Source organism: Larus michahellis, chromosome 5, assembly GCF_964199755.1.
Source record: "Larus michahellis chromosome 5, bLarMic1.1, whole genome shotgun sequence".
NCBI classification, from domain to species: domain Eukaryota; kingdom Metazoa; phylum Chordata; class Aves; order Charadriiformes; family Laridae; genus Larus; species Larus michahellis.
In genome coordinates this window covers 9,993,595-10,006,725 of record NC_133900.1, presented here as the reverse complement: position 1 = coordinate 10,006,725, position 13,131 = coordinate 9,993,595, and the positions used below count along the sequence as shown (strand labels likewise).

The 13,131-nt window shown below is 46.1% G+C and overlaps 1 protein-coding gene across 2 annotated transcripts in view; it reads left to right on the top strand.

The window, feature by feature from the left end:
- Positions 1-13,131, top strand: part of FRAS1 (Fraser extracellular matrix complex subunit 1) — a 166,818-nt gene that overhangs the window by 117,059 nt on the left and 36,628 nt on the right. For both annotated transcript variants that reach the window (XM_074588658.1, XM_074588659.1), the window contains exons 29-35: positions 201-354; positions 4,103-4,281; positions 6,827-6,943; positions 10,520-10,634; positions 11,105-11,242; positions 12,051-12,083; positions 12,615-12,746. In XM_074588658.1, the coding sequence (XP_074444759.1) occupies positions 201-354; positions 4,103-4,281; positions 6,827-6,943; positions 10,520-10,634; positions 11,105-11,242; positions 12,051-12,083; positions 12,615-12,746 (868 nt within the window). The remainder of the gene's footprint in view (positions 1-200; positions 355-4,102; positions 4,282-6,826; positions 6,944-10,519; positions 10,635-11,104; positions 11,243-12,050; positions 12,084-12,614; positions 12,747-13,131) is intronic.

Here is a 13,131-nt window from a genome sequence, read left to right as displayed (position 1 = left end):
ACAGGGTGAGAACTGGGTCCGAGGGACATAGGTGAAGGATGCAAAACCATTTCTTGAAGCAGACAACCAGAGTTGAACGCATGAGAAATTCCAAAATACTCTGCTTGATCCTTTTCACTTGAAAAATCTGTTTGCATCAGTGTGGCCTCGCTGACGTTGAGTTAATTTTTTAACTTTTTCTGCTGTCCCCCTGCATGCAGAAGGACAGAAGCCCTCAGCTGGTGACAAATTCCCTGGTCTGGGTGCCCCAGGGAGGCATGCTACAGATCTCCAGGACAATTCTGCACGCCGAGCTACCCGGTGCCCGTGACTCCGAGATAACCTACACCATCATCAAGGACCAGCCAAGACACGGTAAGTATCTTCAGAGTTCTGTTGTCGAAAAACAGCTGTGGGGCGTTGCTTTTCACCCCACATGTCCCAAGGTGTCCATCTGCTAAATAAAAGTGCAAGGTTCTGGTTACTTCTGGGAAAAAGACCTATGGGAATATGGTTCTTCCATGGTATTTTGCCCACAACAAATAGCATTTGAGGGAATATTTCCTTATAATACTATGCTGAATAAGTGCTGCTGACCTCATCTTTTTCCAATTCAAATGAGCATGCAAAATAATGAAGCACTCTCATCCTGCCTGGTGATCTGAACTTCTGCAGCTGCGCTTCCCTGGTTAAATTCTGGTGGATTTACAGCCTTGGGAGGGCAGATTCTTACTCACTGCCAAAAGATAATATGCTGTGATGAATGTGTAGTTTAAGAGCAGCGTAGAGTAGTATCTACCTCTGGAAAATGCTGAGCAAATGTTTACCGTGAAGAATTGGAGAACTCCCTAAATTCCACGACATTTGATTTAATTTCTACTAATGGAAGGGGTTATTGGCTCAAGCAGAAATTGGTGACATTCGCACCCGTATATAATCCTTGTCTCCAAATTCCTTTTGAGACGCTCTGATCTCATCTCTCAGAGCAAGGGCTTTCATGAGCAGCCCCACGCGTAGGACTGCAGCTTATAGAACATCTTCTGAACCCGAGGCAAGGAGGAGCATGGAAGGTGCTGGGATTTGCAGCTGAGATACAAACGGAGAGAAACTGGATGGAAAAGAGAGGACGCCATCTGTGGAGGGAAAGGAAATACGGACAGAAAAGAAAAATGCTATTTTCCCGCTCAGCATCACCGTTTTCTTCACTAGAACCGTGTCTTTAAATAATACATTTTTGCACTTCCATGAAATGATATCATTGATTTTAATTGTCTGAGCCCGATAAAATTCGAGGATCCCTTTAGCAACATCAGTGCTGGTTTTTTTGCCTTTTGCTGTAAGGATGGGCTGGTTTCCATAACAGCTGCCAGTACCTGATGGAAACAGAGATTATGTTATTTTTGCAATTTAGAAGAGAAGTAATTAATTTGTATTCCCCCTTTAGTCTACTGCAAATGAAGGAGTGTCTTCTCGTATTTAATAAGCATTTACATGAAAACAAGAATTTTTCCCTGAGGAGCTTGTCTCCTGCTGCCTAACCCTAACCAAAATTTATAATCCTGTATTTGTATCACCATAATTATCTCTACTGTAATTAATTGCAGCAACACAAATGGGTTTGTAGCTGCAGGTGAGGAATAAGCAGTAGAAATCAATGAACTTCAACATTTTATCTAGAATACTATTTCACCGAAAGGGAGGAAAAAAATAAGACAGAGAAATGCAGGAAATGTGTCCTTAATGAGGGAGGGCTTATCTGCCTATCTTAGTATTTGAGTAATGGAAAAGATATTCATACCTGTAGAAAATACATAATTTGATTTTTAGATAGGAAAGGAAACCACTTTAGAATTATCTACTACACATAGCACAAGCGCACGGACCAAGAAGGCTTCTCACCCTTTATTTGGAGACTCTGAAACCAAAGCAAAGGGCTGTAATTAGGGAAGGAGGATCCCTGTCCGGATCCCCTCCTGCTGCAGGGCTTGATTTGGTTCTGTGCGATGGGGCACCGGCGAGAGGTCGATCTTTCTAAGGATCTCTTTATGCCGGACCTCTTGTTTTATCTCTAGAAATAGAAGCGGTGTCTGACCTGGCTCTCCTCCCAGCATGCAGGATGCCTCAACACAGCTCTGATACCTGCCAAAAATACGTGCTTCTGTAGGAGTAGGTATCGTTATGCCCTAAGCTGCTCCACGTGATGTACCTTCTTAGAGGATGAGCTCTCTGATGCCAGTGAAAAGTGACGCAAGTGTCCACTCTTCTTAAAACGTGTGAGACCGCAGCGCCTGAATCCTCAAGACAGCTCTGGAAATTGCAGCTTTATAGTCTCCATATGTTTTAATAAATTGCCGGAGCGTGCCCAAGTTGTACATTCGTGTGTGTAACCAACGAACAGGTGCTTTTCTATTTAAAAAAAATGTGTTTGAAATGAAATGGTAGTCGTAAACCACATAAGGAAACACCACGGAGTTCTCCAACCTGATCGCATTAAATATTAATTTATAGGAAGGCACGCAGGCATGCGTCTTGCTTAGAACAGCTGTATGTTCTAATTGTTTCTTCTCTTTGGGAGGGATAAACAACTTGCGGGCCCTGACTCCTTTGGGTATGTGATTAGCATCTTTAGAAATCCCACGGAAGATGAAGGTGGTGAGCTCCCATGGGCAAAAGCCTAAGATGGGGAGTGTAATTAGGGCCGTGATAAGGGAATATTAGCATAGAGTTTGACGATAAAAGGGAAGTGTGATATTTCAGCCTGATGAATTCTTATTTCTCCAACAGTTTGAGGGTGGTTTTGGGGAAATGAAGTGGGAGAGCGTAGGATGGGTGTTTTGCATAACAGAATGATTAATGCTGTAAGGAGAGTTGAAGTGATTTATCATATATGTGGCTTCTGAATTGGTAGCCATGAGGGATACTTTCAAAGACTAATAGAAAAGCACAATATACAACTCTCAAGTTATTTAAAGAGCAGCCAAATTATATATACTCAAGAATAGTAAAGACAGGGGAAACATATAATTTTTTCACAGACTACGTTAACTCCAAACCAAGTAGATTACATTGTAAAATAGAAAAATATGCCATTTGTTTCAATACCATAGCTCTTTGTCAGGTTTTAATTTCCTTTATGTGGGTGCTTGGGAAAAACGGTCACGCCAATGAAATTGCTGACCAAAGTTTTGGTACCCTTCTCTTGGCTCTTTGAGTAATTTTATTAGAATGATGTTTTTGGATTAAAGTGCGTTGAACAGGAGTAGCGACATCAAAATCCAGCCCTTGCAGGCGTCTGTGAGGAAAGCTGATGACCAGGGGGTCGTGCCCCCGTCCTGCTCTTCTCTCTCTTCTCTGCAGTGAAGCCCGTGATGTTGCGGTCCAGCTGAGAATCTGTTTCTGATACAAAAATCAGAAATAAGCTGGACGTTGGAGATAGAAACGCTACATACTCTTTGGAGGAGAAGCGACAAACCAGGACGTACACACTTTCTGTACAGCCTGTGATACAGGGCTCCGTCGCTATCTCTGGTGAAGAGCTCTTGTTCAGCTGAAGACTTCTGTTCAGAGAAGTCGGTTGAGTATACTTTTTGGCATAATAAGTACCCAAAAGAGCTGACCTTGAAAAAAATTAGTATGCTGTATTCTGATGCTCACGTTGTGCCCCTGAGGGGAAGATGGAGAGTCTCCTGCAATGCTTTTTAACCCTTTCTGGGTCTCACTTCTCTCTTGGCCCTGCGCAGGCACTCCAGAATGTCCTTTGCGTCTTTTTTTCTGCTCAGTTTATGAAACAGGCACGTTTCAAGGTTGAAACGGGCTGGTCAGCGGGCAGAACGACATTTTGGGAGCTTAAAGTTGCAGATGCTGTTTTTTGCTTGACCGTGTATTTCTTCTGTCTCGCGTTGCCAAGAGACGAGATAAAATTTCCCTGTGTCAGTGGGATGTTGCAAGGTCCATTAGTGGTTTTTAGGAGCTCTTCTGCTATTTTTGTTAGTCACACTAGATGGAAAAAACCTAAGCCTGGATGGACATTTGTTTTGGATGCTCATCGGTTGGTGAAAGGGCGTCTGTTCCTCCTTGTTTTCTCACAAGCTGTGCCCTGGTTGTTCGTCTTTGCTTTTCCCAGGTGAAGTGGTGCTTCTGGTCCCAATGCCGGCAGATGGCCCAGCAGACTCGTGGCAGCTTTTGCCTGATGGAAGAGCAGCCTCGCCTACAACCTCTTTTACCCAGCAGGACATCAACGAAGGCATCGTGTGGTACAGGCACTCCGGATCTGAAGTAGAGAGTGACTCCTTCCAGTTCCAGGTACATTCACGGGGAGGGTCACACAGCAGTTCTGCTGGCATTTTTCTCTGAGATTACTCAGTCTGCCATTGCCTGTATCTTATACCCCAAAGTTTTAATAGATACACATACATGAATACAGGCATGCACACAGAAGTATGTTTGCAACTACGTATTTGTATTTACATACAGACTTACGTGTATATCGGTGCACGTTGCATGCCTGTAGATGAATATGAACGTGCTTATGCGTCAGGGTGGATGCAGCCCACCGTTGTATTCGTGGGAGAGTCTTCCTCATGCGCAAGAGAGCTTTTGCTGCGTGTGGATCCCCAGGTTTTAATCTGTGGCAGTGGAGCCAGCCAGCCACCCGCAGAGTTGAGCCGCATGCGATGGCATTAACCTTCTGGGTGTCAAATCACAGGCCGTCTTGCAAATCTGGAGAAAATGGTCTTTCAAGTAGCATCTAACATTTAAGCTATTAAACTAATAGCTGGCCTGATTTTTTGTGGAATAATTCCATCTCAGGGAGGAAAGGGTTTTGTAGAAAAGCTCGCTGAGATCGAGTCCGCAGAGTGAATGGGCAAAACAGATCTGCACTTACAACTTCCACAGGATGAAACTAGCAGGTTTGTAACATCCCATCAGCGTGACGCAGTGTGTCCAGGGACTCCTTTCGCCCACCCTTCTGCGGGATGAGGCTGGTCCCTGTGGACAAGCGAAAAGTGGGGAGGTGGGTCCAGATAGCTGGGGTTTGTCTGTCCTAGAGGTCCTCCACCTGGATCTGCATGAGGAGACCCATACCTTCATCCTCTGGCCTGCTCTCCTAAGCCATTCCTGCCACCCAGACCTCTGTGAAAGGACTTCCCTGTGCAAGGTGTGATGCTGCAGCCCGTATCCTGGCCTTTTTAATGCCCCCTTTGCAGTTCGGAGAGGGAGGTTTCACCCCTTGGTGCTGCACGGCGAATACATTGCCCTCTCGTAAAACCTGTAATATTTACTCCCGATTGCACAGTGTTCGGAGTGCCTTTTTTAAAAATTCTTTGGTGAGCCCCAAAACCAAGCGACCCTCCTTCGTTCTGCAGTCCCTAAGCTAATAATTTAATTTTTCTGTGGCGTACTTCTTCTTGCAAACAGGCAAGAAGGCACAAATACTCCCCAGCAGATGTAATACTAAAATGAATCCCACCTCCCCACAGGTTTTACGGCCATAAAATTCCTCAGACAGGTCCTTGTTGTTTGCTTGGAAGGTTTAACAGCCTCCCATAATACTAAGCCTACGTGAACGCTTGCACGCAGGATTTGTTACATCTGGTTTACAAGTCAGAAGCTATTACTGTAGCACCAGAGAGGCAATTAAGGTAATTTCTAAAGTAATTAACATAAGCGATAATGAGGAATTTGTGAGTGCCAATGTTGAACAAGCTAATCTTTAGCTTAATTGCTCCATTCCTCTTTTAGAGTATGCGTTTTGCATGAGTTAAATGTGTGGGTTTAGTATCTTGGAGCGGTAGCAATAACCGTCCGGCAAGCCCTACGTCACGTCAGGAGACCGTGACACGTCTCTCTGAGTCTTGAGCTGTGGACCGGGGCATTTCGGAAAGGGCCAACACGTCATTTTCATCCATATTTTGGCTATTACCATTCGGATGACGGCAACTCAGAACAGGGCCAGCAAACGGCTAAAATAATTTCATTCATTTCAGAAAATCGATGCGCTTTTATACATTTTCTTGAAATGAAGCTTGTGCTGAAGTCCGTTCTTGCTCACAAAGTGCTCTGTTGAATTCAAGTGCGGAATTCCATCCTTACTCTTTATCTTTCATAAAGCCATAACTGTCTAACAAGGAAGGGGACTGTATTTCTTTGGGTGCTTGCCTTATCTCAGGATTGCTGTGAACATTTGCAGGCTTATCTCTAGGGCATGGCTTTGGTCCTTTGAATTTTTACAAATCCCATGTTATGTGTTTTATCTGTCATTACTGCAGGTTTGCTGTTACGGGTTGGATACCGTTGACTTCACTTAGGTGTTGCAGGGGCGTATGGGACATTTTTATGGGTCTCCGTGAAACGCAAGCGCAGCCTGTCTTGGAAGATGTTGGGATCGCAGGGAGTCCCTGCCGAGGCAGTGCCCTTATTAAAAGTCCAGTTAATTTCACCTTGTCAGTACAACTGGTGGTCATTTTGAGGGTGGGAGGAAGGTTTAAAAACCCATTCTTTTTTCCTGTCCCTGTGATGAAAAGTTCCACTAAGCTGCAAAGACAGTCGGAGTAAAATTCAGCAAAAAATTCAGAAGCAGGAATGAATAGCAGGTAGGGAATTTGCAAGCAGACGTCTTTCTAAATGTTAATAAAGAGGTAAACCCTTTCTAGATTGTACAGGTAATAACGGAGAATCTGGTTACTATTTAAAGGCCTGTATGACTATTTAAAGGTCGGTATCTGCTGGAAAGGTGTGTCTTTGCCTTCCCAGAGCAGCAGGAGAGGAGAGGGAAAGGATGAAAGTGGTCTAGAAAAGCAGCGGTGTCCTCTGTCAGGTCCCCACTCATGTGATCTTTCCTTCCCAGGTGTCCAGCTCTGCCAGTGCGCAGACCACCTTGGAAAGCCACGTCTTCAACGTTGCTGTTCTGCCGCAGACGCCCAGAGCGCCTCAGCTTTCCCTCGGCTCCTCTTTGCACATGGCCGTAAGTGGGAACCGACCGATTATTTCTGTTTTCCCACTCTCCTTCCGGCGCTGCACAGCGCCCGGAGCCTCGGGCAGAGCGGCGACCGCTGAGCCTTGTTTCCTCTCCTTGCTATTGTCCGTGCCGTTGTGCTTGGTTCAAAGATGGAGCTAAATCTGCAGAACAAGGTGTTATGCACCAGATAGATATCAGGCAGAAATGAGGAAAAAAAAAAGACAGACAGGTTAGAAGAGTAGCTGGAGAGGAGAAAACAAAAACATAAAGTTGAAAAATTCAGTATTAAAAGTGATGACTGTATAGACTGGAAGGGGGAGGGAGAGAGAAAAGAAAAAATTAAGTTTAACGTCTTTCGAATGGAATTCTTAACATTTTGAAAACACCTTTTCCTGAGAAGCCATTAGGAGTGGCAAGAGTGAAAAACTGCGGGTTAGAGAGACTGTAACGAATAGATCTTGCCTGTAATTCCACTGTAAAACTTTATTTATCAGAACTGCAGCCCACCCGCATTAGAAAGTTTTCATCCATCATCCTGACATCAGGAACACAGACTGACGTAGGTGGAAAACATTCGGGCGAGCCGATTATATCTGCATCCGTGGAACTGAATGCCCTTTTCTTGCGGCATCAACTCTGGGAATGACCATTTTGATAGAGTGGTCTCTCGAATGTAGTTATTTCCCTGGCTGTTAACTGAAAAGATGACCTCGAAGTTTAAAGTTGGTTTGGGGAGCTTTGCGCGTGCCTTCTCGGTGTGTCCCCGTCACATCTGTGGGTGAAGTCCAGCTTTCCTCTTGACTTCTCCTGCTGTCTCCAGTTCTTTGATTCCCTAGGGAGGGATCCCGAGTGGATGAGCTAGAGGAGAGCTTCAGGGCTCTGCACCTTGGGACACACGGAGAGCCAGGACCCCAGAGGCAGGGAGTTTGATTTAGTCATCACCTTGGCTTTGTTGTGGTCTGTGGGGCTTTCCGAGAGGCACCAGGATCATAATCTCCTGAGCAGCAGTCCTGAGCTGGCTGGGACAGGGCAGGCTGCGGTGGAAAAGCAGAGCTTTGGCTCCTGCCAACCCTTCAGGAGAGCTGGGCCTACAAACTTGAAGGGAGCGTGCAGGCATCCTTGGCGTTATTCATTCCCGATGATTTATTTAGAGCGTCTGAGGTGCCAGCAGTATGTTCAGTGTTATCAAACAGAAATCCTGTGCCCTTGGGCGCTCTCTGACAGATAAAAGCGCGCTGAGAGGCCCATGCGGTGCAGGAGAGCAGATGTGGCAGACCTCCCAGGGGCAACGGGTCCCTGGGAGGAGCCTCCTAAAGGAGGCAAAGGACTTGTAAGCCAGCACAGCTTGCCAGCCACGGCACCAGGACAGGCCAAAGGAAGCTGTGGGAGAGGGATTAGTGAAAAGTCCGTGACACAACGGCCTTGTCAGGGTTTAAAATAGTGGTGACCTTTCGTGGGCAATAATAAAACATGCTCAGACTGTTCCTTGGAGCAATAGCCGGCGATGTATCTTTCTGCTCTTGACTTTTTGTTGTTGTCATTATTGGCAAAATTGATGGGGGAGATGTCTGGCTGAGCCATGCAGTGCTGGGTTTTATAGCTAATTACACACCACAAAATTCAATAGAGCCATAAAACACGTTTTACTGAGGGGCGCCTTGCAACCTGCGAGTCCTACCTTTGGGAGAGACAAATAGGCCTTGGAGGCAACTATGAAGCAACCATAACCTTAAATCTTTTCATCAGAAAATTGCACTTCCTTGCATCAACGTGATTGAGTTCTGTTCGTCCGCCTTCAGACGCCTTCAGAATTAAACTGGCTGCTCGGCTGAAGAGCGAGCGCAAAATGTTAAAGTCTTCCCATACCTCCAGCCTTGTCTTTGAGTGTCCTGCTGGGAAAGGTCAGAGAGAGTTTGGTGTCTCTTTGGTGGTTAAACTGGATGTAACATCTGTACTGGTTTTTCTTCAATCAAGTCACCTGTTTCCCCCATATTGGTAAAAGGAGCAGTTTCGCTCTAGCCGGATGCAAACTGGGATTGGGTTTGTGAAGGAGAGAGAGTTTTGCAAGCGTATGGAGGTGCTCCTCCCTTCCCTTACCGAAGTGGCTGTATGAAAGGGACACCACTGTTAATTTTAAGCCTGCTTTTTTTATGCAGAGCTGTTGATAACGCAAACTTTGTGGCTTTTGGTTCCAGTTAGATCTGTGGCACTTTCATCTCTACGAAGGACTGAGAAGGTTTTATTTACTGCTTCACAGCGGTCGTTCACCGGCTGCGGTTTCGCCTCTGATGCCTTTGGGTGAAAAACCCTGTAGAGAGACGAACTGGGGGTTCGGTGGCATTTGTGGTGGTGTCAGGAAACCTCGCCTTGCCGGTGCCCAGGCCAATGTCCAGTCTGTGACCCAAGGCCAGCAGAACGAGACACAGGTTGGACAGGGTGGCCTTAAAGATGTGTAACCAGCACAAGTCAGCGGCCGGTGGCAACCTGTAATTTGTTCCTGAACCTGATCATTCCGTGTTCCAAAGCAGATGAATTAATTACCCGTATCCTTAATTTAGCTTGTTCTCTCCATGATTTTGTTCACGATTATGAAATGAACTGCATGCTTTTCATACCCAGCTCAACTATTTAATTCAAGTGACTTCTCGTAGCTGTTAATTCCGCAGGATTAAGGTTCATGAACACATGCAAGTTAAGGGCTTTTGTGCACTTAAGTCTGTTCATGCAGCACCATAATTCCTGTAACACACTGCCAGCCTTTGGCTAATGATAATCTTGTAATGGAAGGATCAGAACAATTTTAGGCAGATTTAAAACAAAAGGGAAAGCTTTGATTCCTCTATATTCCAATGGAGATGGCTGAGTCATTTTCAGGATTTCTTTTAAAAGGAAGTCCAGTCCAGCCACATCAGACTATACCAGAAAACTACGTAGGCAATTAATTATGTCTTCATCTAAGGAGTTTTTGATCAAATTAGATTTTCCTTTACCTCTTCTTAGTTGCCGTAGGTCAAAAAAGAAGCTCCTCCACCTGTGAGCGTAGAGATTGTGCCTCTGTAGGGGACAGAGTGCACTAAAAACAATGCCATTTTCCTGGACGACCTGGAAGTGGGCATCAGCTCGTAATTTTATGAAGGAGGAGGTGTGTTTCTCTTTTTCATAGGTTTATAAACCCCTTCTGATCCTCCAGAAAGGACTTAACAGAGGTGGGCCTGTATAGAGCTCTCTTCTGTTGAGCATCACAGTACACAGCTTCTGCGTTACACATTTGCTGTGGTTGACGGGTGAGCTGAAAGTGGTCTTAGGTGGACCATAAGATTCTATCACATTTTACTCATTATCAGGCTTTAGTGTCCTCTGTAATCTCCTCCCAGATAATCCCTATTCTGTACAGGTTTGAGAGATTTGGTAAAGGCTCAACCCATCCATCCCTTGTCAGTTTTAGGTCTGAGAACTAGGATTTTACATTCAAAGACTCCCTGATCTTTAACTAGAGCAAAGCAAATTCTCTTTCAATGCATTTTTGGGTGACTCTTCCCATGTCTCTGGCCTTGATGCTCATGGTCTGATGTGTTTATTGAGGTGCTGGAGGACCGTGTGACAGTGATTGAGCCCCATCACCTCTCCTTTGTAGACCCGGAGATTCCCAGTGAGAAAATCCTGTTCAACGTGACCGTCCCTCTCCTTCCTGGCCAAGGCAAGTGTACCTGTTCAGAACCTGGCAGCTTGCTGCTGAATTGGTGGCTGAGCACATCTGATTTTTCCCTCAAAATATCGTTCTGTGGAGGCATCTGTTAATCTGTTCAGCTTTCAAACGCCTTGTTTCTTAACCCAATTTCTTTGGCTCGTTTGGGAGTAGGCCACAGAGTTCATTTTTCTTACTATTGTCTGGAATATATTGAATGTTGTACTCCATGGCTTTCTGCTTTCCACCTCCCTCGTGAGAGGTATTTGCAGAAATGACTAAGTGAGGAATCTGTCTTTAACTTCTCATGTCCCAAGAACCCATCCTCGGCGGAGTTACGACCATCTGACTCATACAGGAGCCACTGAAGATGTGAAAAAAAAGTACTTGGGGGGGGAGAAAAGAAAGCTGTGGCCTTTGGTATCTTGTTTTAAAAATGAAGTGCATTCCTCCTGTTAATACTGAGCTCCCTCCCTCCGTAGGTATCGTGGAGCATAGAGACAGACCGCTCTCCCCCGTCAGGTATTTCACCCAAGCAGATATAAACCATGGCAAGATTGCTTATCGTCCGCCGACTGCAGCTCCTCACCTGAGAGAGATCATGGCCTTCTCCTTTGCGGGTAAGGAACTGAATGTTCTTTGTGTCAGACTGGTGGAGGTAGCTGGGACTGCTGGTCTTCCTCCAGTGCCGGAATGACTTGATGGTTATATCCATACTCGCGAGGGCGTGAGGCTTGACAATGCAAAGGAAGTGGGAATCTGCCTTGGAGGAGCGTACCAAGAGTTCACCCGTTTCTTGTGACTTGAGCAAGATTTTCCCCTGCGGTTTGGTGTAGCAACATGCGGTGAATTATGGGGATGCGGCAGTGTTCGCTGCAGCAAGTAGCGTTGCCAAGGCTAGATGCTGTGCTGGGCAAACTGCTGATCAGCTGCTGTGTGGTTAGGAACTTGTCGTCCCTCCTGTGCTTCAGATCTTTGATGCACTGTGGGCTTAATCCTTGAGGTTGAGACTAGAATTGATCTAGGTATACCCTATTGAACTAGGGTATTAAAAGATTGCTGCCATCAGAGGAGAAACAGTCTGGAGCAGGAGGTAGAGGGGCAAAAACAGGACAAACGTGAAGCACGTTTGACCAGTTGATGCACAGGATTGTGTGATGAAGTGACAGTGCATGGTCGATGGAGTTCTATGCATCACCATGGCCGCCTCTGCTGACATCAAGAGGAGTTTCACAGTTCGGAGGAGGGGGTGGCATTTTATCTCTTATTACTTGAAGCAAAGGCAAGGAAAGAGTGCTTTCCTCAGTGAGGAAAGACTCCGGTCTGGTAGAAACCACTTGCTTTCTCCAAAAGTTGTTCAAATCCACGTCAGTATGTGTTTTCCCGTCCTGACCACAATTAACTCTGTGCTTGTGTTTGTCCTGTCAGGTCTCCCAGAGTCAGTGAATTTCCGATTCACAGGTATGTGAAACATCTGCTCTCTCCTGGACGAAGCGGTTTTTATCCTCGTGCCCTTCACGTTGCCTGTTACTCCTTGGCCTTTATTCTGCTGCAAGCACACCTGTGGGTGCTCAGGAGGGTTTTCGGAAATGCACGTGCCTGCAGAATATTAATTCATGTGTGTCCCAGCAGTGTTTTATAGAAGCTAAGCTGCAGCTCAGTAGACACCTTTTTCTAGTAGTTGCCTGGAATCTATCCTAAAAGCCTGATTCATTCCTGTTATTTTTCCCAATGTGAACAAGGGCATCAGAGTTTTGGGCTTTTTTTTTTTTTTTTAAATATAGCGTGGAAGCATTTCCACAATTAAATTGCGTAGAGGCGAAGAGAACTACTCTTTGCAGGTGTGAATTGCGTGTGTATGTTCATTGACAAAGGTGGGAGAGAAGTCAGCCATTGTGGGGTGGTGATTTTGTCCAGAAAGGTGAATTTCCCAGCTGAGTTGCCCCTGAAAACGCATGCCTACACTCAGGCGTGGTTTTTGTCTGTGCCTAGTGTCTGATGGAGAACACACAACCCCGGAGATGGTCTTTGTCATCCATTTGCTCTCTGCGGAACAGCAGCCTCCAGTCTTCCAGATCACAGCTCCCTTCCTGGAGGTCAGCCAGGGGGGCAAAGCCACCATCGGTGAGTAGGGTGCCAGAGATGGGGTGCAAAGCTCAGCCTCAGACACGGTGTTTGTTGCCAGGAGGCCGCATGGATGGGGCAGAGGAGGGTTTTGGTCTTGCTCACCGCTGTCTGTTTGGCTGAGGAGCTGTGCTTGCGCGGGTGTAGCAGCACCCACTGAGAAAACTGCAGCGGTGCCTCAGAAAAGTGCCCGGAGATGTGGCAGTACTCCTCCAGCGTGTGGCAGGACTGTTCGTGGGCTGAGGCAGGGGAGAGCAGCATCAGGGACCTGCTGCTCCTCTGCTTTTTCCCTCTTAGGCTGCTCTGCCTAGTGGTGTGATCTGGGTTGTTAAGAATAAGCCACTTTCTGCTCGCGTCAGGAGGTTCTCTGGGGATTTTGTGGATA